Source organism: Ictalurus furcatus, chromosome 2 (assembly GCF_023375685.1).
Source record: "Ictalurus furcatus strain D&B chromosome 2, Billie_1.0, whole genome shotgun sequence".
In the NCBI taxonomy this organism is placed as follows: domain Eukaryota; kingdom Metazoa; phylum Chordata; class Actinopteri; order Siluriformes; family Ictaluridae; genus Ictalurus; species Ictalurus furcatus.
Genome location: NC_071256.1, coordinates 16,548,209 through 16,573,377, shown reverse-complemented (window position 1 = coordinate 16,573,377; position 25,169 = coordinate 16,548,209). Strand labels below are relative to the sequence as shown.

The 25,169-nt window shown below is 37.2% G+C and overlaps 1 long non-coding RNA gene and 5 gene segments (V, D, J or C); 2 read left to right on the top strand and 4 right to left on the bottom strand.

Moving 5' to 3' along the window:
- Positions 1-211: 211 nt before the first annotated feature.
- Positions 212-5,718, top strand: LOC128623839 (uncharacterized). Its single transcript, XR_008388682.1, has 3 exons — positions 212-452; positions 3,552-3,686; positions 5,392-5,718. It is a non-coding gene; the product is annotated as an uncharacterized LOC128623839 (long non-coding RNA).
- Positions 5,719-8,064: 2,346 nt separating this feature from the next.
- Positions 8,065-8,568, bottom strand: LOC128617386 (Ig heavy chain V region 914-like). The segment is given in 2 exon segments: positions 8,065-8,387; positions 8,507-8,568. Coding segments are annotated over 2 exon segments (363 nt in total).
- A 3,324-nt stretch (positions 8,569-11,892) lies between these two features.
- On the bottom strand, positions 11,893-12,825 carry LOC128623694 (Ig heavy chain V region 6.96-like). The segment is given in 2 exon segments: positions 11,893-12,337; positions 12,441-12,825. Coding segments are annotated over 2 exon segments (438 nt in total).
- Positions 12,826-13,588: 763 nt separating this feature from the next.
- LOC128623717 (Ig heavy chain V region 3-6-like) lies at positions 13,589-14,110 on the top strand. The segment is given in 2 exon segments: positions 13,589-13,642; positions 13,743-14,110. Coding segments are annotated over 2 exon segments (381 nt in total).
- A 1,681-nt stretch (positions 14,111-15,791) lies between these two features.
- Positions 15,792-16,623, bottom strand: LOC128623721 (immunoglobulin heavy variable 4-61-like). The segment is given in 2 exon segments: positions 15,792-16,186; positions 16,270-16,623. Coding segments are annotated over 2 exon segments (369 nt in total).
- Positions 16,624-18,797: 2,174 nt separating this feature from the next.
- On the bottom strand, positions 18,798-19,505 carry LOC128623686 (Ig heavy chain V region 914-like). The segment is given in 2 exon segments: positions 18,798-19,171; positions 19,265-19,505. Coding segments are annotated over 2 exon segments (438 nt in total).
- Positions 19,506-25,169: the final 5,664 nt, after the last annotated feature.

The following is a 25,169-nucleotide window of genomic DNA, read 5'->3' as shown; positions in this document are numbered from 1 at the left end:
TGAGTGTATCAGGGCCAGAAAGTCCAGAGCCACTTTTTGGTCCCTGGCCACCCCTGGTTACTACTGTTAATGCTAAATATCGTATGCTGAAAATTAAAATATCGATGTTACAACACTGAAAGGAGGGCCTCATTCCTATATTTTGCCTAGGACCCCCAAACCACTAAATCCGCCCCTGCTAACGTGACATGCAGATTCGTGGAATCGTTACACCTACATCACGCTGTACGCGTGACATGAGCACTCTATTAGCTCACAGGGAAGAGAGAGAACAACAGACGAAAGAAAAATGGTTGCAGTTCTGGTAATAGGATAAGACAGGATAGATGGACTGTCAATTCTGGACTGTGAGTTGCACTGGGTTTGAATTTGATGTAGCAGCTTCTTTTCGAACCAGCTGAAAGGAAATCGGTGCAACATTTGGATATTTGCAATATAATCCAGCCATCAAGGTACAGAAGTCCTTTAATTCATTACGCAATGTGACTACTGAACAGAGATGTACTGTGAACTTGATATTTGTAAAAGGTCAGTACTCTCAGAATGAAAGCTACTGAACATGTTGGGTGATATTACTCTCAAGCCTACACCCTTTGTACCTTTAGGAGCCTGTGTATTTTTTTTTAACCAAGAAAGGTGCCTAGAACTTTACTCTATGGTTAAATGTATCACAAATGTGTGGCAACCTAATGACGGACAACCAAAGGCTTTTTTCTTTCTTTCTAAAATGTGGCATATAATCTGAATAACAGAACGGTTTCATCAGGATGATTCAACAGGCTGATTTAATAATAATAAAAAAAATATCTACCTTGCTGTAGCAAGTTATTATGGCTAAAATGTGGTTACATGAGCAGCTTTTTATCAGCACAAAGGAAGCTTCAGACAATGCTTTTTCTCTACGAAAACACGTAGTGTGAAAGCAATCTTATCATCATATCACCAATGTACATTCACAAGTGACGAATGTCAAACGGAGTATAATTAGCATTAATTCAACTCTCAAAGAAAATGTAAAATAAACAGATACTAAGAAAACGTGAGACAATTTTAACGAGATAATAGTCACAATAATGATTATATAGCAGCCCTAAATTAGGTGGCTTAATGTTAACTGTAAATTTAATTATGTAAAAAGCAAACGTCAGCAATATTTTCCCCTCAAATGACTATAAGTTAGCTAGTGTATTTTCAGAGACACAACTCAATTTTGAAAATAATGTTGGTTTTGTTTTTATTAAAAAAAGAAAACTAATTAAAATTCAATAACTTTTTGATCGTAGGAGTTAGTCATGTAAAACCAAATATGCTATACGAGGATAAAGTTATAAAGTTCATTATTGCTATCAACTATAGCAAATAGATTTAAAAAAAAAAAAATGTTTTATTTTATTATTTAAAAAGAAATGTGTTTTACATGAGTAACTGATTTAAGCAAAAAGTTATTGAATTTTAATTATATTTCTCTCTTTTTTTAAATAAAAAAACCCCCTTATTTTCAAAATTCAGTTGTGTCTCTGATAGGAACAATGAACAACGGAATATAATATAGTGTGAATCATAACATTTGTTGAGTTTCATTTCTATTTGTTTGCAGAAAAAAATTTGCAATAAAAACACGTATTTATTTATTTATTTATTTATTTATTTTACAGCATTTTGCCTGGTTTTTATTACCCTGGGTTTTATGTGGCACAATAATGTTTATATAATAATAATAATAATAATAATAATGATAATAATAATTGTTTATATGTGTAATCGCATTTAAAAATGTGTATAATTAATAAATATTAATACAGTATGCTATAAAAAATAAATACTGTATCTATACTGTATCATAATACTGCAATACGTTACATATCCTGAGAAGTAGATAACTAATCTTGGTAGAATCTTACACAGTTGCCCAGGTCATGCAATTTTTAGACGGCCCCTTACTGACTTTATTACTATAAGCGCTGGTGAGCTGCGTTTCTGAGAGATTAGCTTCAGGGGTATTTAAAAATATGTTCAATTGTACTTGGTTCCCGTTTTACTCCATAGTAAGACAATACACGTTTTGTCCTTTCTCTGTGTTTATTGTTTGAGAAATAGAAAAGAGACTCTCGAATGTGCATTGAATCTCCGGTGACCGTGAGCCAGTCTAACATGCGGTCGATTGTGAGTCACGTCACTTCCAAATACAAACACGCCCCATAGTATACTCCCACCCCAACACTGATTGGCAGGTTTCTGTGCAAGGCACAGGAAATGCAAATACAAAGGGATTTGCTATTCTGTTTATAGAACATAGATCGATTAATGGCATACGTCATTACGTCCCCACGCCAAGCCGTCCGACGTTCCCTCATGAATTTCATGTATCAACATACATTTCGTCTTCGTTATGGTACCATATACAGTTTTGGGTGTTTCATTTTTAATTTTAGGATAGCTTTAAGTGTAGTTAATTATTTATTATGCTATACGTGCAAATAGACGACTGCTTGAAGCCATGGGCTGCATCCTAAAACGCATACTTACCTACAATATAGTAGCTGAAATACATATATTTCACTGATTATATAGTAGGTAAGTATGCGGTTTCAGACGGAGACATGCTTTCTTGTTTGTCGTCAAACAGTTGAGCACTGCCGTGTGTGTATGTGTCCTCTCGCAAAATGTGGCGAAAACTCCCACACAACGTTAATAGTGTGATTAAGGTGTGTACATGTCTATAATGCACGTCGATAATGCGACTAAAATAGGAATACTCCACATGTCTTAATTTGATTTGTGTTTACTTCGAGTGTGACTTTAGCTGGATTAAGGTAATCAGAAATCGCTGTTTACATGGTAGTTTCTTAATCAGAGTATTATCTTAATCGGGTTAATATCGGAATATTGTTGTCCGTGTAAACGTATTGACTGAGGACATGAAATAGCAAATGGGGTAACTGCTATTGCTATTTCAATATGACAGGGTCATAATGCGTAACATACATTTCGACTGCATTTCCATTTGAAATTTGGCAGACACTGTACGTTCATGTAAATGAAAATGCAAATGGTAATACACGATTTGCATTTTCATTTGAATTATGTCACAATTTATGCACCCACAAATAAGAAATGCAATTGCAAATACAGTTTGCAATTGCTTTTGAATATTGTCCTTAAAATACTTCCATAATAGTGAGCTAATATTGGACAGAAAATGCAAGGTAATTTTTGAATTAGCTCGAAGTAGCTTTACTAGTTATACAGCAGCACGAAATTAATGTTAATTTATATTTAACACCAAGCTATCTAATTTAGGGTTGCTGCATAAAAATTTCCCCTCAAATAACTCTAGCTGATGTACATTTTGGCAGCAGGCTATCATTGCCTATTAAGACCTACGTGTTAAAATGTTTTTGCCTGCACAATGTCTTAATAATCCAAAAACATCATTTCAAAAAGGTTCAACTAAATTAAAAAACAAGTTATATGTGATTAAAAACGTTCTTACAGTTGCACGTGATTCATTTTATTTCAGACCTTTTCTGGTTAATGTTCTGTCTCCACAGATGCAGTGGAAAATTCCAGAAAATGAATCGTTCAGGTCTGCATACCCAACCCAGCATGCTGCGGGTTCCCCATTGCCATCCCTAATTTGGGTCATGTTGACATAGCTATCAGACTCAACAAGCTAAACCCAGCAAGTGAGTTGTAAAAGTAACCCAACATTTTTAGAGCACATGAAATGGAGTGCAATACTGTGCAAAGGAATTACCAATGTAAACAAATATTGGCAGCATGGATGTACATTTAACCTGACAAAGAAAGGGAGTACTTGATCATTCCAATTTGCTTTAGGAAACCTGACCAATTCTCACAGAAAACAACATTCACATGAAATGTATTTGCAGCAGCCTGTATACCAGAGGTTGTTGGATGTGGATGCAGCAAAGTATTTTAACTGTCCTACTTTAAAAAAAAAGAAAAAGAAAGAAAAAATAGAAACCCTAATAGGATTTGTAATGGTTTAATAGCTATAATGGAAATTTTATTGGTTTAAATGGAAACTATAATGGTCAGTGTGGGTCTCTACTGGTCATTTGTTTTCTTCTATTGGTGGCATCTAGTAGATATCATTAAGGACCAATAATGGTAAGGGTTTTAATGGTTAGCTGATGGTTTGTAATAAATGGTATTTGTAGTGGAAACCATTAGAATTTCTGTGATAGTTTTGTATTGTTTTTTTTCTCAGCAGGGAGAGTAGGCCTACTTGGAAAATGCTGTTGCAGACCTGATAGACATATGAAAAGAAATTCAGAAACTCAAAACATGAACTATCTCACTGCTTCTTTGGTAGAACTTCTGTTGCAGTTTATCCAATCATATGATAGTAAAATTCAGCTCATCAGACCAGAGACTAGCTACAGACTTTCATAGACTGATGAAGCAAAGCTCCACACAATTCTAAAGTGTATGGAAGTGCTATCAGTGAGCGTCTGCTAGTAAGCTGAAGATGAAAAGGAATTTCTCATTTTAGCACGAAAATGACCCAAAGCATACATCCAGATCAACAAAGGAATAGCTTAACCAAAAGTTCAATGTTTTTGAATGATCTAGCCAGAGCCCAGACTGGAATCCAACTAAAAATCTGTGCGGTGACTTGAAGTGAGCTGTGCACAGAAGATGCCCTTACAATCTGACAGCTCTAGAATGTTTTTGCAGGAAAGAGTGAGAAAATATTGCCACGTCAATAGACTTTTAGACAAAAAGATTGTGTGGTGTAATAAAATCAAAAGGTGCTTCAACAAAGTATTATTTTAGGGGTATGCACACTTATGCAATCACGTTATTATATGTTTTTTTCCTTTTCCCCATAAAATGTTTGATTGTTTTTCACTTGTTTTTATGTTGTAATTTCACAGTAATGGTGGAAAGAATTCTGACAGGATTTATCTTGGTTTAATTTTTTTTATATCACAAAAACCTGCCATTTTAACAGGGGTGTGTAGACTGTTGAATCCACTGTAGTTACATTTAATGTTGTGCAAAATCCAAAAAACAAGTTCCAGTTAAATTCATGTTATAGCAGGTATAAGCAGCCTGTTTGCTGAAAACTTCACCGTACGAGTAATTCATTTAATAGCAACATGTTTTTGATTTGCTTAGCCTTAAATTGTAAACATCTTCCAACATATGAGTTGGATGTGTTGTTTATAATAAATGTCTCTGGGGTTCAGTTTCCTGCTGAGGGAATATTTACAGCTCATGAGGACGTGCTTGTGTAAGTTTTTGTACAGCTCTGGAGTCTGTTGTGTCAGTGTGACTCTCGTGCACAGTAATAAACAGCCGTGTCTTCAGCTTTCAGACTCTTCACTTCTAGGTACACCATGTTTTTATTGGTATCTTTAGTGATGGAGAACTGGCCCTGCAGAGACTGAGCGAATATAGTGCCAGTGCCACTGTCAATGCGCCCGATCCACTCCAGTCCTTTTCCTGGTTTCTGACGGATCCAGTGGAGCCAGCTAAGCGAGAGTCCGGACACGGTGCAGGACAGAGTGACGGATTCTCCAGGTTTCTTCACCACAGAAGCAGAGGAGGTCAGGGACTGTCCATAAGAATCTGAAAAAAAAAGATTATGAATAAACAATATAATGCTCTGAGACAGAAAATATGCTAATTTCTAGTGATGATCATGTGGAAATCTCTGGAACGTACATGAAATTAGCACAGATAAAATACAGTATCCTAAAATCATTCTCAAATTCTGCTCCACACAATTCTAAAGCGTATGGAAGTGTTATCAGAGAGCACCCTGATAACCAGACCAACCCTGAACATGCTGTTATACCTGACTGTATTTGAATAGGGAGTGTCCATGATCACTATGGATGCAATAAATCCTCAGACACAAGCTGAGGATGTACCAATTGATTTTGATGTAATTGCTTTGGGGAAGGTGACAAGTGGTGTGTGTTTCTTTTTAATTTAATGACGAATATTTTACTTCATAGTACGTTTGGAGTAGATGAAAAGTGGCACATGCATGTGACTTTAACCCTTGTGTAGTCTTATGATGTATACTCCCCTTGTCCTAAGGGTCAAAAGTGACCTGCCTTCATTAAATCTCTAAAATAAAGCAGCTTAATTAAATTTAATTAACCCCCAAATCATGAAGAAACAACCATTGTTCATCACCTGTTGTTTTTACAGTGCAGAAAAACTGTATTTAATCAGTGGACACTGCTTGTTTTCATTACAACACACCTGTCAATTGTTTTCTTTACGAAAGTAGGTTTATCCCAACTCTATCACATGTAGGACAGTGTGTGCATGAACTTTGCAGATGTATTCCTCACATGTGCAGCACATAGTATTTGTTTTAGAGCCCTTCTTTGGGGAGAAGAATTGACATTTCTTCTTCTGGCTTGCCCCAGCTGCAGCCTCAGGTGGATCAGGACAAGATTCAGTCCTCTGAACTGCAGAGGCTGCTGTGCTTCTTTGAATGTGTGGGGTTACAAGTGCCTTTCCCATCTGCTCCAGGACCACCCTCCTTTTGTTCTGATTATCAGGCATCCAGGTAGGGTTGATCTGGGTCCAGATCACAAAGACATTGTATTAGGACACAATTATGTAATGGAAGATGACCAGGTGCCAGCAGGCAGTCATCCTCCTGCAGATGTAAGTTCAAATCACCTTGTCCAGGTTGTCCATGCTTTGTCCTTTGTTGTGGTTGTTAATTGCTGGCTTCCTGTCCTCATAATCAGTGATCTCAGCTGTTTTGTGCAGCATGTTCAGGAGGGCCATATTCAACTTCTTCTTTGGGAAGGTAAGAAACTAGAGTGGGCAATCTTTGATGAGAAGCCCTCTCTCCCCCTTGTTGCGAGGTGTGCATTAACTGTTAATAGTTAACTGATAACACATTGGTAAAAGGAGTATCTTTGAACCACTGTGGTTTTAGAAACTTCAAATATATTTGTTATGTTTTATGTATATGTTTATTGTTTTGTACAGCCTTTCATTGACTCTGTATTACTGTGCTACTACCAAGAGCGCTGTAGTAAAGTTCAGTAGAGTCGCTGGTTATATTTGACTCTAATCGAGAGTCAGTAAGAGTGCTCATATAAGCACAATTTGGCCTTGTGCCTTTATACAGCAGAATCTTTGGTGCGCTGTTGGGATATTGTTTAAATCAGTAAAGATAAATGTTATTGCTGCCTGACTCATATGAACATCTCAGAGTAACAGTATCTGTTTCTTTCCCGACAAGATTGGCATCTTCATCCGCCAGCCCAATTGTATCTGCGAAACTGCCTGTTGTAAAGTAGAACATAAAGAAATGGGTCTGTCAAGTTTTATTTTGTGATCAAACTGCTGACTTAAATGACTGATGATAATTATTTACCTGTTGCTACAGTGAGAATCAGTGGTATGTATCTCAACATGTACAGCAAATTGTATAGTTAAGCCATTTCTGAACACATCTCTGTGAGGATTCTCTATAATAGTGCTGTATGTGCTGGACTTTACATATGAGGGAACACACCTCTAGAAGGCCACACACAGGAAGTGCTGCTGTTGTAGCATAACTTTGCACAGATCATAACGTCACAGGATCAGTGACAGTGAACTGAGTCACCAATACAACACAGAACAATTCCACTGTTGCTGATTAACCCACTGCATCTGACTTCATCTCTTAAACACACACACACACACACACACACACACACACATATATATATATATATATATATATATATATATATATATATATATATATATATATATATATTTTTTTTGCAGTTAGAGACTCGTGTTGTCTTTAATATTTAAATTAGATAAACTCGGATTGCTTTGGCACAACTTCAAAACCAAAAGTTTACTGAAACTTAATTTAATAATTGATACTTATTTTAAAAGACACAAAGTATAAATTATATCTTCACATTAAACACAAAACACAGTAAAAATGTTAGTGTGTGTATATACTGCAATGTTGCCCTCTAGATGCTTTGCATGTGTTTGGTGAAGGAGTGTTTAAGTTAATTTTTTTTTTTTTATATACGTTTCTGTACACCCCTCTCACTGAGATGTACAGCTGTGTGTCTTTGCACAATAATAAACAGCCGTGTCTTCTGGCACCAGGCTGCTAATATCTAAGTAAAGCACATTGTTGCTCGTGTCTCTGGAGATGCTGAAGCGAGTTTTAAAGGAAGCTCCAGAGTTTATGCTTCCACCACCCCATATGATCCCGATCCACTCCAAGCCTTTTCCTGGAGGCTGTCTGATCCAGCCTGTGCCGTAGCTAGTGAGGGCATAGCCAGAAATCTGACAGGACAACTTCACTGAGGCTCCGGGAGGTTTAACCTCAGCAGGAGATGAGGTCAGACTGATGCCATGCACATCTGAGAAGAGGAGAGTGGTAAAACATACAGAAGCTATTAAACACACTTCACTTCAACTCAGACTGAAATATGGAGCATATAAAAAGGTGAGTAAGGTGTGGAGAGATGTGTTTACTCACAGGGTACAGAGGATATCAGAAGAAGAAGAGGCCAGCTCATGATTCCTCTGCTGTACTCGACCAAACACAGAGACTGCTGTGTACTTGCAGTGTATTTATATCTGTCTGAGGGTGGGGAGATTTGCATACAGTATGCGTTATGTATTTAACATTAATTATGGTGGTCTTTCTACAGGACAGCATTTCTTCAAACATTTTCATTTCACAAAACATTTCACAAAACTCTGTAGACAAATTCTTAAGGAACAAATGAACAAATAAACGAATTAACAAATATGGTCAGATATGAAAAGAATAAACTAATAAAGATTTAGTAATTTTTGCATAATTAATTTGACACCATTTAATTATTTTATCATTAGTTTCTGTGTACTCTGTTTTGTGGCATGTTCTACAATAAGTGTCCTTCATTCAATAGAATTATCTAAGTTGTTTTAAAACCTTGTGCTTTACATTACATTACAATTGTACTCTGTGCCACCAGACACAGTGAAGGAGTTGATTAAAGACTCTTAAACCACAGTACTGCTGACTTCTCAAATCTCAGTTCTGATTGGTCAGAAGGTGTTGATTAATTTTCTGTAACAGCAGCTAGTAGTTCTGGCTGCAAGGTTTTGTGAATGTTTCATTTTACTTGTAACTATAAAGAATAAAAGGACAAACGGTTGTCTTGAATTAATTAAAAAAAAAAGTAATTGTTCCCAGCAGGGGCGTTTGATCAGTATTGGGGCACAGGCCCCTCATTTTACATTTTAATTTACTGTAAAGGGTTTCGCTAAAATTACCTACATAAACTTTTTTAGGCATCAAAACTGGTTACTGTTTGGTTGATGACAAACATATTTTTCTACCTTTGAACTCTGTTTTACCCTGGTAATTTGTAAACAACTACTAACAACATTAACTTCATTAATGCAAGTTTACATTTTAATTGATAATTGACCATGTCTAATTGCTATTACAATTCCTGAAATAAATACACATAGGTATACACTCCATTCAAAAAGAATGAGGAGAGGAGAAATGATTTTTTGAAATACAAAGCTAGAACCTGAAATCTAATCACAATAAATCAGAAGTGACTTTTCGAAATAACCTGTATATAAAACAAATATATAAACATTTTCATTACATTTAAAATCCACCCTCTCCAACCCTAGTCCATCAGAGCCCCCAAAACAGATTAACATGTTTTGTTCACATACCAGACAATATACTGGAAAAGACCAGTGAAACTAAAAGTAGCTTCTAAACCAGGAATGGGTAATTCCAGTCCTGAGGGACACTGCACTGTTCTGCAGAGTTTAGCTCCATCATGAATCACACACACCTGAAAAAATTCATAAAACTCTTGAAAATATCAGGCAGGTAGCATTTTTATGAGTAACCTAACTAACTAGCCCCCTAAATGAACAAATATATATATATATATATATATATATATATATATATATATATATATATATATATATATATAATGTATTTATTTGTTTTTCACACCAAATTGTTGAGGCCCCCTGTGCGCCCCCTGGCGGCAACCACTTTGAAAACCACTGAGTTAACAAGCTAACGTCATCAATCAAATCTGTGCCAGGGAAATTAGATGTGGAAAATGGGATGTCATTATTCAACTAAATACAAATTCACATACTACTCATCAATACAGCCATAAGTGTAGCCTGGTAGCTACCTCTCATCAGCTACAATGTTGTATTATGAATTATTGTCAGACTGCAAGTCAAGGTTTCCATGGGGAAAAGGGCATGGAGGAGCAACACATCGAGGGAGCGGGGCTTATGGTTGAAGAGGATGTGCAGAATATTTTCACTACAGTTGGAGTTACAATCAGCTTTCATGCTTTAAACAATTCACATGATATAAATGATTACGTTCAGTGAATATGAAAGCCTGTTTAAGACGTATCTATTGCAATCTACCTCATCAATGATTTATCAGGAACATTTTACTGGGGCTCGTGCGGCGACCCTGGTTCCCAGAGTGCTGTGATAGAAGGAATAAAACAGTTTGGGACGTGCTGTTAATGTTACAGGACGGTTCAGTGTGGACCCAATCACAGAGTAACCCTGTTAGCTTATAAAATAAAAGGGCAAGCAGGGTTTATTTATAAGTAAGATGAAGGTTTAGGAAAGGGTTTGGTGTGTTTTGTGCACTGTTCAGTTGCTTTCTTTTCAATTATGCCTTATATCTTTGTCTTAGTTTCTTTCTCTTTTCCTGGTCAGGCCTTAAATCTCTCGTTACTTCTTTCCTCCACTTTCTTTCTACTTTTATTTTCAATTTCTTTTAAGTTCTTTTTTAATTCTTATTTTCCATTACCACTTACCTCGGGGAAAGCTCTCACATACTATACCCAGGCCTGGATTAAGAATTCAGCAGCCCCTGGGCACAATGCTTTGCAAAACTAACGCCTTGCCCTTGCCCTTGCCCTTGCCCTTGCCCTTGCCCATTGACTAATCCAACCTAGACGGTACCAGTCTCTCCTCTACAAAGCTGCGTCCAAAACTTGGCTTAAATGTCCTGACTGCAGGTGCAGGCAATCCAGGTTAATCAGCCTGGAGAATTCTGGGTAACTGAGTTCTTCTGCATGACCGATCTCACTTTGCACCGCTGTCGCCTTCTGCTGGTAACCCTATTAATGGTTTTCACGTGACGTCACATTCTTATAGGAATGCCCACCTGGAGGGCAAAAAACGGCTTTCTTCCGCTTCCGGCCTGTAATTTTATTATTATTATTATTATTATTATTATTATTATTATTATTTTTACCAGATTTGGTAGCCAAAATGCCGTGTGTGTTAAACTAGCCAAAATGTTACTGACCTAGAGCACAGACTACAGTGAACCTGAAATTAATATTAGATAATTAGCACTCTCCTTTGCTCTGACAACGAAAAATTTCTTGTCCTTCACGTCCCATACGGCAGCATTATTGACCCATCCAGATCGAAAATACAGTTAACTGTCTGTACTTTTGTACGCTTTCATCCTGGGGGCAGTGTAAGGGGATGGATTCTCCACAAGATATATGTAAACATCGCCAAAGTGGAGTTCTGGCAGGAACTGTGCTGTTTTTAAAATACTGCAGTGGATGCTGTATGGATCACAAGTGCCCAAAACTTGCAGTTCCTTCAAATACCTTTGTATTTTTGTATTTTTTTTCTACAAAAATAGTCGTGGCTTGAAACAGATGCTAATTGATAGACCTGTACTGCAATTCCGTGAAGTGTCCAGTGTTGGCTGCGTTTCTGGAACGATGTTTTGCCCTCCAGGGCTCCGCGCCAGTCACGTGACTGAAAACTAAGTGTTGATTATTTTCCTTACTAATACAGAAATGCTTTTTGTTTTATATTTTAGAGAAAGCTGTCATGTGGAGTGTCTTTCTATGTTTAATATTTGGAAAAATGTTTTCCTTGTAAATATGTTCTGTAGGATAGAAAAAAGAAAAAAAATGCTTTCATATTTATGAAGGGGTTTGTGTACAGCTCTGCAACCTCATGTGTCACTGTGCTTCTCTAGTGCAGTAATACACTGCAGTGTCTTCTGTCCTCACACTGGTCATGTGCAGATACACCTGCATCTTACTGTTGTCTCTGGAGATGGTGAAGCGGCCATTAACTGCATTGGAGTAATACTTGCTACCACTGGTGTCTGAGATAGTTGCAACCCATTCCAGCCCTTTTCCAGGTGCCTGTCTGATCCAAGCCATCCAAGAGCCACCAAAGTTAAATCCAGATGCTGTGCAGGACAGTTTATGAGACTGATCAGGTTTGATGATCACTGAATCGGACTCGATCAGTGTCTGACTGCAGGAATCTGAAATACAGGAATACGCAAAGATAGGTATTGAAGTTTAAATATAGAAAGAAGAAAAGTTAGTTATTGTTGTTAAAAGTATTTAATAAATATTAATACTAACATTGAATGAACATTGCTAGAGCAATGTAACTCAAAACTCTGCCTAGTCCCATCTCAAGGTAACTTTTGCTATTAATGAACACAAACTGCTGGTATGTTGTTGAGCTGAACGTATATAACTGCATAAATGGTTCAAACGCAGGATATCATTTGCATGGCACGCCCACTAGAGACATTAAAAGATTCACAGAGGAATAGCCATTTAAGTTTCACACTGTCAGGTCATTAACTGCTATTTTTGTAGTCATTTGCTAGCATGCCCTACAACTCCTGCTGCATATACACTGTGCTATGCATAAATACATGAACATTCCTGATACTGCTCATTTAAGAAACAATCGTTTTCAATGTCAGTTATTTAAGTTCTCTATAAAACCACAAAAAAGTGAGTATAATTGTAAAATTTATAACATACATAGAATATTGTATTTAAATATGTATCACTTTTGCAGAAAAAAACAACAAAAACAATTATCTGTCCAAAGTCTAGTTAAATAAAGTTGGAGAATGATTACAGCATGTAAATTGAGAGCAGCTGAATGTGTTAAAATATATTGAGAATGTTTTCTTTACAAACAATGACCTCTAGAGGCATAAAAATACAAGCAGGGATCAGTGACAGGGATCAGTGACTTTGTTTACGTCATTTAAAAGAAAAGAAATGCACCTGCTTGGCTAGCAATAACTTAAATACACTATATGAAAATGATTAATTAGAACAATTAATAAAAACAATTGACAGCAAACAATCACATACACAAGATCACTGGCATTTTGGCACTCCTTGTTAAATGCAAAGGAGAAACTACCAGGCATCTAAATGTTGTATTTTGACATTGTCTTAATTGCCACTGACTTCCAGTCACAATAAATTCCTGATTCCAATATTTGTAATCATGACATTATGTACACTGAAGTGTCTAAGGTAAAAATAACTACATTTTTACTTATGATCCCAAGCTGTAGTCTACCTGTTACATTAACCATACAGCAAATGTCACTAGTTACCGTATATCCAACAGCTCCTTCAATATGTAGACCAACATAGTAAAACACCCATTTTACACTTCCTTAAATTATGCAAACTCTGTCCCCAGCTTTCTTCAATAAAGCTGGACCACCAGAGAGCAGATCCCACCAGTACAGCCTCAACTGCAACCATGTTGCTAGTTTATTTCCTGGTGCTGCTCGTAGCTGCATCCTGTAAGTTCACACATCCGTTGTTGTACTTTGTCTATTTGTTGTTGAGTTCTTTTAGAGAAATTAGATTACTGTTTTATTGTAATTTCTATTTTTATTGCAGTTGTATTTGGTGCAATTGATTTTGCTCAGCCTGGTCATGTGGTTGTCCAGCCTGGACAGGCTTTGACCATTGGATGTAAAGTGTCTGGATATAGCTTGACTGATAGCAGCTATTGTACAAACTGGATCCGACATGCTACAGGGGAAAACATGCAGTGGATTGGATACATTTGCAGCAGTGGAAGCACAGGGTACACAGATTCACTAAAAAACAGGTTCAGCATCACTCAGGACACCTCCAGTAACACAGTGACACTACAAGGTCAAAATGTGCAGATGGAAGACACAGCTGTGTATTACTGTGTGCGATACCGTAACACAGTGATATGTATCACTTGAGTGCCTGTACAAAAACCCCGCAGATCGGCCTCATGCCTTTTATCATCATTACGATTGTATTGTAAAGACATAGCACATCATAATGTTTGCCTTCTGACCTTTACATTTATCTTGTCATTAATTTGCTCAGTAATATCAACATACTGTTAGTGGGACATGTCACAATTTTAACACTTTCTTACACTTTTTTTTATTATTTTATTTTTAATACTTTTTACACTTTGAATCACTAGAAATAACATGAGAATTTTAAATTTGCATTTGGAATGAAAAAGTAAAATCTGAGTGTAGAGTGTGCATACAGTAAAGTATGTTTGAGTTGATGCATCAATCCTCCTCTTCTTTATAAAAGGCACAGTAGAGCATGTCTGTGTTGATGCATCAGTTCTTCCTTTACTGAAAGGAGAAACTCTAAGGTATGTTTGAGTAGACACCTCTACCTTCCTCTTTTTACGTAGAGGCCCAGTAAAGCATGTTTGAGAGGATGCCTCTATCTTTTTCTTCTTAATGGGAGGCCCAGGGTTCTGCCTAGAAGAACCAGGATTAATGGTTTTGGGTCGTACATCTAGAAGCAGGAACACATATAAAGACATTAAACATATAAAACATATATGGAGCACCTGCCCAGAACACAGCAGAAAAGAGAGATAAAGAGAGGCCATTGCATAGGAATAGATAAGGAAGGAACTCACGTACCCATGACTCAACAAAAAGAGAAGACATATAGGCTCTTTAGTGCTATGATGCCATTGATGACGTCCACGTGAGGGAGAAAGCAGATACAGGGAAAAATCTACAGCTGCAGTAACTAAAAAAAAATTGGGGCCTGCTAGAAAATAGTGAGAAATTATGTAACTGAGACATGTGTGAAAAATTGTGATAAGGACACATCCAAATGTTAATGTATGCCTGTAATGTACATAAGAAGCATTGTAAACGACTGTACCTTGGTGCATGCTACGTTTTTGTGTGGCGTGTACCCCTGGGCCCAGCTCAGGTTTGTTTGCTGTCTTGCTGACTGCTGAATAAACCTGCTTCTTCTGAATCCAGTCTCTGTGAGTAACGGCTATGTTATTTCTCTAAAAATACAAGTCAGATAGCTTAAATAAGCTCATAGTTTAAATTTGTGAGTTAGCAGGGCCAGTGTAGGTTGAAGAGGTCAAAATATCCAGTATAATATGACTGAATGAAGTCATAGCAGCCTGTGAAAAGAGAGAATGAATGTGAGTTTGCACAGACTGCCTTCTAGAGGTACAAATGATTTAAAAGATATTCAGAAAGTCATTTTAAAGAGATTGTAAAATGTTCTTCCTGTAAATAAAAAAAGTCTCATTTGAAGCTAAAGCACAAAGTATTAAAGAAAAAAAAAGGAGTACTTTTAGGATAATTTTAAAAACCAAACTTAGATTAATATTTTTACAGGACTTGTTTTGATAGCTCTTTCTCTTGAAGAGGCTATTTGTTAAGATATAATCTCTAACAAACTCTGTGTGAACTTTGTTCAACTATTTATGTGACTAATCAGCAATTGCTTTCACCAGAACTAAGTTAGGGGTTCAAAAAGCATGAAATACTGTTTTTTTTCCTTTTTTTTCTGAAGGACCATTCAGCTCTCTCTGTATACAGTTACTTTATTTTTCTGTACATTCATGACTGAAATCTACCCAGATTGAGGTGTGATGTGGAAATTACTCAGTCAGTTAAATGTAGCTAGTTATTATTTAAATACAGAACTGAATTGTTATGCATATGATGTTTTTGTGCAGTGCTGCAGCTTGTCGTGTCAGTGTGGATCACGAGCGCAGTAATACACAGCTGTGTCTTCAGTCTGCATGTTCTGTCCCCGTAAGGTCAGAGTGTTACTGGAAGTGTCTCGTGAGACAACAAACCTGTCTTTAAGTGAATCTTTCTTATTAATACTCTCATCATAATAAATGCTGTTGATCCATTCTAAAGCTTTTCCTGCAGGTTGTCGAATCCAAGCTGTTCCATAGTGACTGCTATCACTGATAGAAGCTCCAGACACTCTACAGGTGATGGTTAAAGTCTCTCCTGGCTTTATAACCACTGAGTCTGGCTGGATGAGCTCAGTAGCACAGAACACATCTGTGAAAAGAGAAAAAGAAAGGGTTCACATGTTGAACTGGAAGGATCAGATGAAGTAATACAGCTTAAATCCAAACACTCACAGGGGGCGAGAGCCAGCAGCAGCAGCAGTGGAGCTGAAGCAAACATGTTTGTGTTGAAGGAGGACTAATGAGAACCACTTCATCTCTAGATAAGCACGGTGCTAATATTACAAGAGGAGGTGGAGATTTGCATAAATATTACAGAGAAGCAGTGTTGAGTGCATCTCTGCAGCTGTTAATCGCAGTCACATCCCAATTTGTCTCTATTTAATATCAATCTAATGTGGTCAATAATGTAATTATTTGTTATTATTACTAATAATGTGAATGTTTTCTGTTAAATTAAGTATATTTTATTTACATAAACAAACAAATAATTATTCGTATTATGATTGTAGTAAAAATTAAACTGAATCTTTGCCATAATACATAAAAATAATTATTAGAAGAACAATCCTTTGTGTCTGTCACGACCTTGTCGGCAGATGGCGCTGCAGCGTCGACGTGCATGGGCGGCTGCAGAGCACGTGCGTGCATAAGATTATGGAAGGAATTGTTTCCTATGGACATGTACCTTTGTTTTGGTTTTGTTTGCTTCCTATTTAAGCATTGGTTGATGTTCGAGGGTATGTCATTATTGGTCCCAGCTGTCTATGGTCAAGATTATGTTTGTTATTTAAAGCCCTCGTGTTACTGCGCACGTTGCACAGTACTCCTTGAACAAGTGAATGTAATGGTGAATGCGTTAAGTATGCTAAGCGGTCTTGTTTTCGTGTCTGATTTCTGTTCCATGCCTCGCATCCAGTTCCATGTTTAAACCTAGATAATCTATTCCTGTCTAGACCGCGTTTCTTGTTTATTGACTTATGTTTGAAAATAAAGACGATCTGCGCTTGCTTCTGCCTCTACTCCCGTTTCGTAACAGTGATTTTATCAACCCTGTATAGGATGCACAGACAATTAGCCTACAATAAATTTCAGTTTCTGTCCTTATAGTGTTTTAATTTGCTCAGCCTATGCTGTGAATTTTCCTCCATACTGATATCAGATGAAGTGATGAAGCCATACAAGCAACCTTACTTTATTTTTAATCACTAAAGGGGCAACTGAGGCTCAGGTGGTAGAGTGGTTCGATTCACGGCCCACATAGCTCCACACGTCGAAATGTCCTTGGGCAAGACACTAAACCCCAAGTTGCTCCTGATGGCAGTTCTGCTGCCATTGAAGTGTGTGTGTAAATAGGTGAATGAGAAACAGTAGAACCACTAGAACAGTCTTTGACTATCAGCTCTTTTTCTGTTTCTAGAGAGAAGCTAAAGTGGAACCAGTTTACAGATACGTCTTAATTGTTAGTCAGCTTTTATCAAAAGTGGACACAGAAAATGTTCACACAATAATATTAGTGTCATATCCTCATCTCAAGATTACAGAGAAACTTCTAGAAGAAAACACCCCTCAGCTTAAAAGACAAACATGTAGCTAGATTCATTCAGCATTTGATGATGAAAAACAGTAGTTTTATGTTAAAGATGAAAATGTTTGCTATTACATTATCAAAGTTAAAGGTTCGTTACCCAACCTATTCCTCCAGTGCAACAAATTTTTCCTTTCTTCTCCACTTTTCCACTTCTATCTAGTGCCACTCAGTATTAATGTAGTCTCCTACAAAGAAATACATCCATCAGAGTGACACTGCGAAGCAACAAGGCAATGATTCATTTTCAATAGTCTTGCTGTATGTATTCAATAATCCCTGACTGAAAGACTCCAACAGTCTTCAAAACAGTATTGACCTTTTTTTTTTAAAGAGCTAAATCCCTGTTGAAAAACATTCAATGTACATCCATTTTGTACAATGAGAATTTAATTCGTAATTCTTAAAACCTTATTTAAACAATTCTGTTTATAAATCTCTCATTAAAATGGAAGAGAGTTTTGGTCTTTGACGTCATGATGGAATAACTGTGTGAGTCATGATGATGTAACAGAGAGGAATAGCAACTAAACCTTCAACACATCATGTTCATCTACTGTGTTACTGTGAAACACTCAAATCCAGCATTTCTGATCGTCCTGCTGGAGGGATAAAGGAGGGTAGGATGTATATTTTATTTTGTTATATTTGCTCTTTATTTTAAATTTTAATTTATTATTATTATTTTTTAAATGTTACATTTCCTGAGTTAAAAAACACAAATAATCTTTTATAATGTACTAGTGAAATTATCTGTTAAAAGACAAAATCCAGATATGTGTCTGATAATGAGTGATACTGAATGAGTCTCATAAGAATGTAGTTTGTAGATTCAGCTTTTTTTTTTGCACTTTATTTGCACATCCTTCAGTTATTTCAATGATTGCACCTCAAACAATGAGGACAGACTGTGTGTTATACACAACACACTGCTGGAAACATCCTGTATTATTCCTCAATCTACTTATTAAACATTGATTTCAACTGTTGGATAAATATTGTGTACAGTTAAGAATGAAAAATGAAGCAAGTCTTACTGAAGCAAGATTACTGTTTGTGTGTTTAAAAATGTCACAAACTGTTAAAACTTCAGTCCAAAAAGTGTGATGGTTTATTAGTTATATTGAGAGGATGACTCTAACATGTCTCAAAGTTTTTGTAAGGGGAATCCACTATTCTGTGTCACTGTGAGTCTTGCGCAGTAATACACAGCTGTGTCTTCAGTTTGCAGATTCTGTCCTCCAATTGTTATTGTGTTAGTAGCAGTGTCTCTGGAGATGCTGAACTTATTTTTCAGTTTGTCACTGTAATATGTACTACCACTGCTATAGATTTCTCCAATCCACTCCAGAGCTTTTCCTGCAGGTTGTCGGATCCAAGCTGTACCATAGCTGGTAACTGAATACGAAACCTTGCAGTTGATGGAGAGACTCTGGCCTGGCTGGACTGTCATGGAAGCAGGCTGAGTCAGTTCTTCCCCATGCACATCTGTGGAGGAAAACACATGGTGATATCTCACACAATATATGCTGCACATTTATTGTTATTGTAGTAAATGAATGAATTTGATAAAGCACTCACAGGAAGCAGCTGCCAGCAGGAGCAGTAGAGATGTAGAGAACATGGTGTGTGTTTGTACTGGGGTCTTCTCTGTTCTCCAAAGTTTATCAGAGTCCATAACATCTCATAAATAGAGTGATATCCAGCCCTGACGCTTGTATTTGCATATTTGGTGATCAGGGAAGGGAGGGTCACTTTAAAAATGTATTCAGTTACAGGTACAAATTACTTCATAAAAATGTACTCAGTAAGGTAATGCAAGTATCACAGTATGAAAGTAATGTAATCTGATTATTTTTGGATTACTTCAAGGTCACATATGTAAATAAAGTCAAGAGAAAAGCAACATGATCTAAAATACTTTTATTTACAGCTTATTTTAGAGCTTAAAAACATGTTAAATGTTTGGATTTGTTTTAATAAAATAAATAAATGTGTTGCTCATGTGAGTCACAACTAGTAAGAGAGAACCAGAACCATAATCATGCAGCTGTCTATATTGTGTTATGTCAAAAGCCAGACAAAAAAAATCTATTTAAAAAGAAACAGGCGCCCAATGATTTTTTTTAAGTGCCACATAAGAATGAACTTTCAAAAATTTTAACACACTTACTTTCAGTCATCCTGTCATGTGTGTATGTCTGACCTCCTTTTACAGCCTCAGCAATATTCATCCAAGTTCACTTAAAGTGGGAACTGAATGTCTTTTCCAACTCGAGAACTACTGCATATACGATCACAAAGAACTGTTCTTTACACAGAATCTGAGCCAGTGTCACCGACCATAATTATGCCAGCATCACTTGGCCATTGAGTGTAGTTTGGCCTCCTCCTCTGTTTTGCAGAAAGCCAGCGTTTGACACATGGTTCAGGATCAAACTGTTCAAGTGATGGGCCCTCTGTGCTGATCCTTATCAAGTCTTCCAAAGGTGATTGCTTACTTCTGATTTTATCCTGTTTTGAGCTGAAAAGCCGCGTTCCCACTGAGCAGCCAACATTGGTAGGACAAGCAATGTCTTAACTAGATGCATTCTGCTCAAAGCACATGCTGTGTCGTTGCCATACGTCTTGCACACATCCAGTCAATTATTCTTCTAGTAATATCTGAGAGGTAAATTTGGTGAAAGGCAGCTCTTCACATGCAATCATATAGTCGGTGTTGAATTTTATTTTTTAGCTCCTTCCATTCGGTCTCGTCATGTAGTTCATATGCACGAGACACTGCTTGTGCTAACGGTGTGTTTTGTGGATTACTCTGCGATTACATAGGCACGAGCTTTTTTATGCTTTTGACTATTGCCCTATTTTCTCACAGTCTCTTTCTTGAAATGGTTCGTTCCCGTAATGAAATCCGCTTTCCCCACTATTTCTCTGCCCGCTTAGGAACAAAAGTCACAAAACATTTTCGGTGTGCGATGATCATAACTGAGCCATGCAAACTCTTGAATTCAAGAAGTCTTAAAATGCCTTTCTGTAATTTTACTTGGGCGTTCATTGATTGGCACAGAAATATGATCCTCTGCGTCTTCGTCGTTCTCTCTCTCTCTCTCTCTCTCTCTCTCTCTCGCACAACTGGATCCTGCTTATTTTATTTTATTTTATTTTTTTAAGATAGTAGCAGGTGTGCCATCAAAATTGGCGCTCGACAGAGATGAGGGTTGTTTGAAAAAGTCAGTTATTTTCGTTTTCACATGTCTTTCATAGGCTGAAAGTTGATCTTCGCTTTCCCCGTGCGTATTTTGGCTCTGGATGAATTTGAACTCAGTGAAACTGCTTTCCCCCCACTGACACTGTCATGCACAGCGCTTCATTTTATTACGTTAACACCACAAATTATGTGACAGGCTACTCCTCACAGAACACGCTTACATGACATGCAAATTTTTAAATCATAAAGTGTAAATTTATATTGTCGGCAGTGGCGATCTCAGCAAAAATATCATTAGCAAATTAATATTTTGGTCGCAAATGCTACTGTTTTACGCGCAGTCTGGAGCCCTGTAAAAGTTTGATTTCTTTGGTTTTAAATGAAGATAAATTTGAATCCTGACAGTATTCCCATTTTTATTATTTATTTATTTATTTATTTATTTATTTATTTAATTTTAAAATGTACCTGTAATCTGATTACTTTGTTTATTTATGTAACTGTAACAGATTAAAGTTACTGTCTTTTGTATCCTGATTACGTAACGCCGTTACATGTATTAACATGTTACATGTGTTACTCCCCAAACCTGCTGGTGATGATGGAGGAAGAACGTACTGTATTTAAAACGTATTTAAAATGGGCAGGAGGTTCATCTTATGGAGGATATGTAAAGCCTAATTTATAAACATTATAAACACAGCTAACAAGATATTATATTTGGAACATTCTCTGTGGAGTTCTAACCTTTTCTTCTCATAACGTTCATGTTATAATTCACCTAAAATGGTGTTTATTCAGCTGCTAACAGCAACATAAATAATGACTGGAGTTTTTCTTCTGCTGACGAAACAAATGAACTGTGTATATGTACAGGTGATAAGTAGAGCATGCAAGTAGGCATGTTACGCAAGGAACAAAACACTTGTGGGTGTGATGTAATATGAAATGAATTAAACTTAATTTTCTTTTCCTAATCTGCTAAGAAATTACATAAAAATAGTGCATACACTAATATAATGTAGGTAATTAATCCAGTTCTGACACAAACATGAATTTTAATGAATGAATTTTAATTACATATAGTGTGGATCTATTGTGTGTTCATATATAGCAGGGTTAGTAATTTTACAGACCTCTTCTAAGTGTTCAATATCTTAGATCCGTAACAGTGTTGCAGATAGATCTTGTGACTTGGAAGACATGTGCTGATATTTATTGCGCTCTCTCTCTCTCTCTCTCTCTCTCTCTCTCTCTCTCTCTCTCTCCTTTTAACTTCAACATGTTGGGTGAATGTTGTGTAAATAGAGAAACAGTGCCCCACACAGGCCAAAAAGCATAATGAAGCACAATGTTTATACATTTCTATTGAGGCTAAATACAATGAGGGAAAAAAGTATTTGATCCCCTGCTGATTTTGTACGTTTGCCCACTGACAAAGAAATGATCAGTCTATAATTTTAATGGTAGATTTATTTGAACAGTGACAGACAGAATAACAACAAAAAAATCCAGAAAAACGCATGTCAAAAATGTTATAAATTGATTTGCATTTTAATGAGGGAAATATGTATTTGACCCCTCTGCAATACATGACTTAGTACTTGGTGGCAAAACCCTTGTTGGCAATCACAGAGGTCAGACGTTTCTTGTAGTTGGCCACCAGGTTTGCACACATCTCAGGAGGGATTTTGTCCCACTCCTCTTTGCATATCTTCTCCAAGTCATTAAGGTTTCGAGGCTGACGTTTGGCAACTCGAACCTTCAGCTCCCTCCACAGATTTTCTATGGGATTAAGGTCTGGAGACTGGCTAGGCCACTCCAGGACCTTAATGTGCTTCTTCTTGAGCCACTCCTTTCTTGCATTGGCCGTGTGTTTTGGGTCATTGTCATGCTGGAATACCCATCCACGACCCATTTTCAATGGCCTGGCTGAGGGAAGGAGGTTCTCACCCAAGATTTGACGGTACATGGCCCCATCCATCATCCCTTTGATGCGGTGAAGTTTTTCCGTCCCCTTAGCAGAAAAACACTCCCAAAGCATAATGTTTCCACCTCCATGTTTGACGGTGGGGATGGTGTTCTTGGGGTCATCGGCAGCATTCCTCCTCCTCCAAACACGGCGAGTTGAGTTGATGCCAAAGAGCTCCATTTTGGTCTCATCTGACCACAACACTTTCACCCAGTTGTCCTCTGAATCATTCAGATGTTCATTGGCAAACTTCAGACGGGCATGTATATGTGCTTTCTTGAGCAGGGGGACCTTGCGGGCGCTGCAGGATTTCAGTCCTTCACGGCGTAGTGTGTTACCAATTGTTTTCTTGGTGACTATGGTCCCAGCTGCCTTGAGATCATTGACAAGATCCTCCCGTGTAGTTCTGGGCTGATTCCTCACTGTTCTCATGATCATTGCAACTCCACGAGGTGAGATCTTGCATGGAGCCCCAGACTGAGGGAGGTTGACAGTTCTTTTGTGTTTCTTCCATTTGCGAATAATCGCACCAACTGTTGTCACCTTCTCACCAAGCTGCTTGGCAATGGTCTTGTAGCCCATTCCAGACTTGTGTAGGTCTACAATCTTGTCCCTGACATCCTTGGAGAGCTCTTTGGTCTTGGCCATGGTGGAGAGTTTGGAATCTGATTGATTGATTGCTTCTGTGGACAGGTGTCTTTTATACAGGTAACAAGCTGAGATTAGGAGCACTCCCTTTAAGAGTGTGTTCCTAATCTCAGCTCGTTACCTGTATAAAAGACACCTGGGAGCCAGAAATCTTTCTGATTGAGAGGGGGTCAAATACTTATTTCCCTCATTAAAATGCAAATCAATTTATAACATTTTTGACATGCGTTTTTCTGGATTTTCTTGTTGTTATTTTGTCTCTCACTGTTCAAATAAACCTACCATTAAAATTATAGACTGATCATTTCTTTGTCAGTGGGCAAATGTACAAAATCAGCAGGGGATCAAATACTTCTTTCCCTCACTGTATATCCACTACAAGTAAAATGTTTGAGTAAATTTGACTGTCTGAAAATTTTCAAATCTGAAAATAATTTGCACTACTGGACAAATACTGGTCCAAATGGGAACTTTTATCCCATCCTTTTTTAATGCTTCAACTTGTCTATAATCATTGAATATTACAGTACGTATATAGGATGTGATGGATTTCCATAAAGTGTTTCTGTAAAGTTTTAAATCAGAATGAACATCTCACATATGTGTAGTGGTCTGTCCAAAATCGTGTATGGTAAAAACAGTCACTCAGTATAATTTCCTCACACAGTGAATAGCAGACTTTGATCAAGTTGTTGGATAGTTACATGCCATAATGAAACAGACATAAGTCTGATCTGTTCAGTTTGTAATCAGATACTAAATATAAAAATGTCTGCAATGCTCCTGCATGACACTCAGACTGAAACCTTGAAATGCTAGAACTTTGCTTGAGGTTCTGGTACTTGCAAAAGAGAAATGGAAAATCTGTAGTTTTCAGAAGTACCGTTACTACACAATGTCAAAATTTGACCATGTCAAGTGTTTTCCCAGTCCAACACACATGTATTCAAACATAAATAAACCACTCTAACTTCAATTTGGTTGAATGTCTTTGAGTTAAGTAGCATGTTATGTAGCTATCACATGTGCAAGACTTGTACTGTATGTGCTTGAATATACAGTATTTCAGAGATTGCATTATTTACATTTACATTCATTCACTTAGCAGACACTTTTATCCAAAGCGACTTACAAATGAAAAAGATACAAGCAAAGCGATATATCAAGCAAAGAACAATACAAGTAGTGCTACCATACAAGATCCATTAATTGAATTCCATTTATTGTTTATTTATTTATTGTTTTTGTTAAATCAAGCAACCACACAAAGGTCTAAAAGATGATACCCAATGTTCAATCAGGTCTGTGTCCAATGTTCATGGAGGGATATACTAAACACACACTAAAAGGAACTCAACATAACATAACCCTGGTTTTTGTACAGCTGCACCAGTAATCTGAATGACTGTGACTCTCGTGCGCAGTAATACACAGCTGTGTCCTCCGTCTGAAAATTTTGCCCCTTTAAAAACACTGTGCTGCTGGAGACATCTGCTGAGTAACTGATTTTGCTCTTGAGTGAGTCCTTTACATTAGAGCTGCTGCCACACACATATCCAATATGTTCCAAAGTCTGGATGGCATTTGTCGAATCCAGAGAGGACAGTAGCTGGATATTGAAAACCCAGAGAATTTACAGGAGATGGTAAATGCCTCCC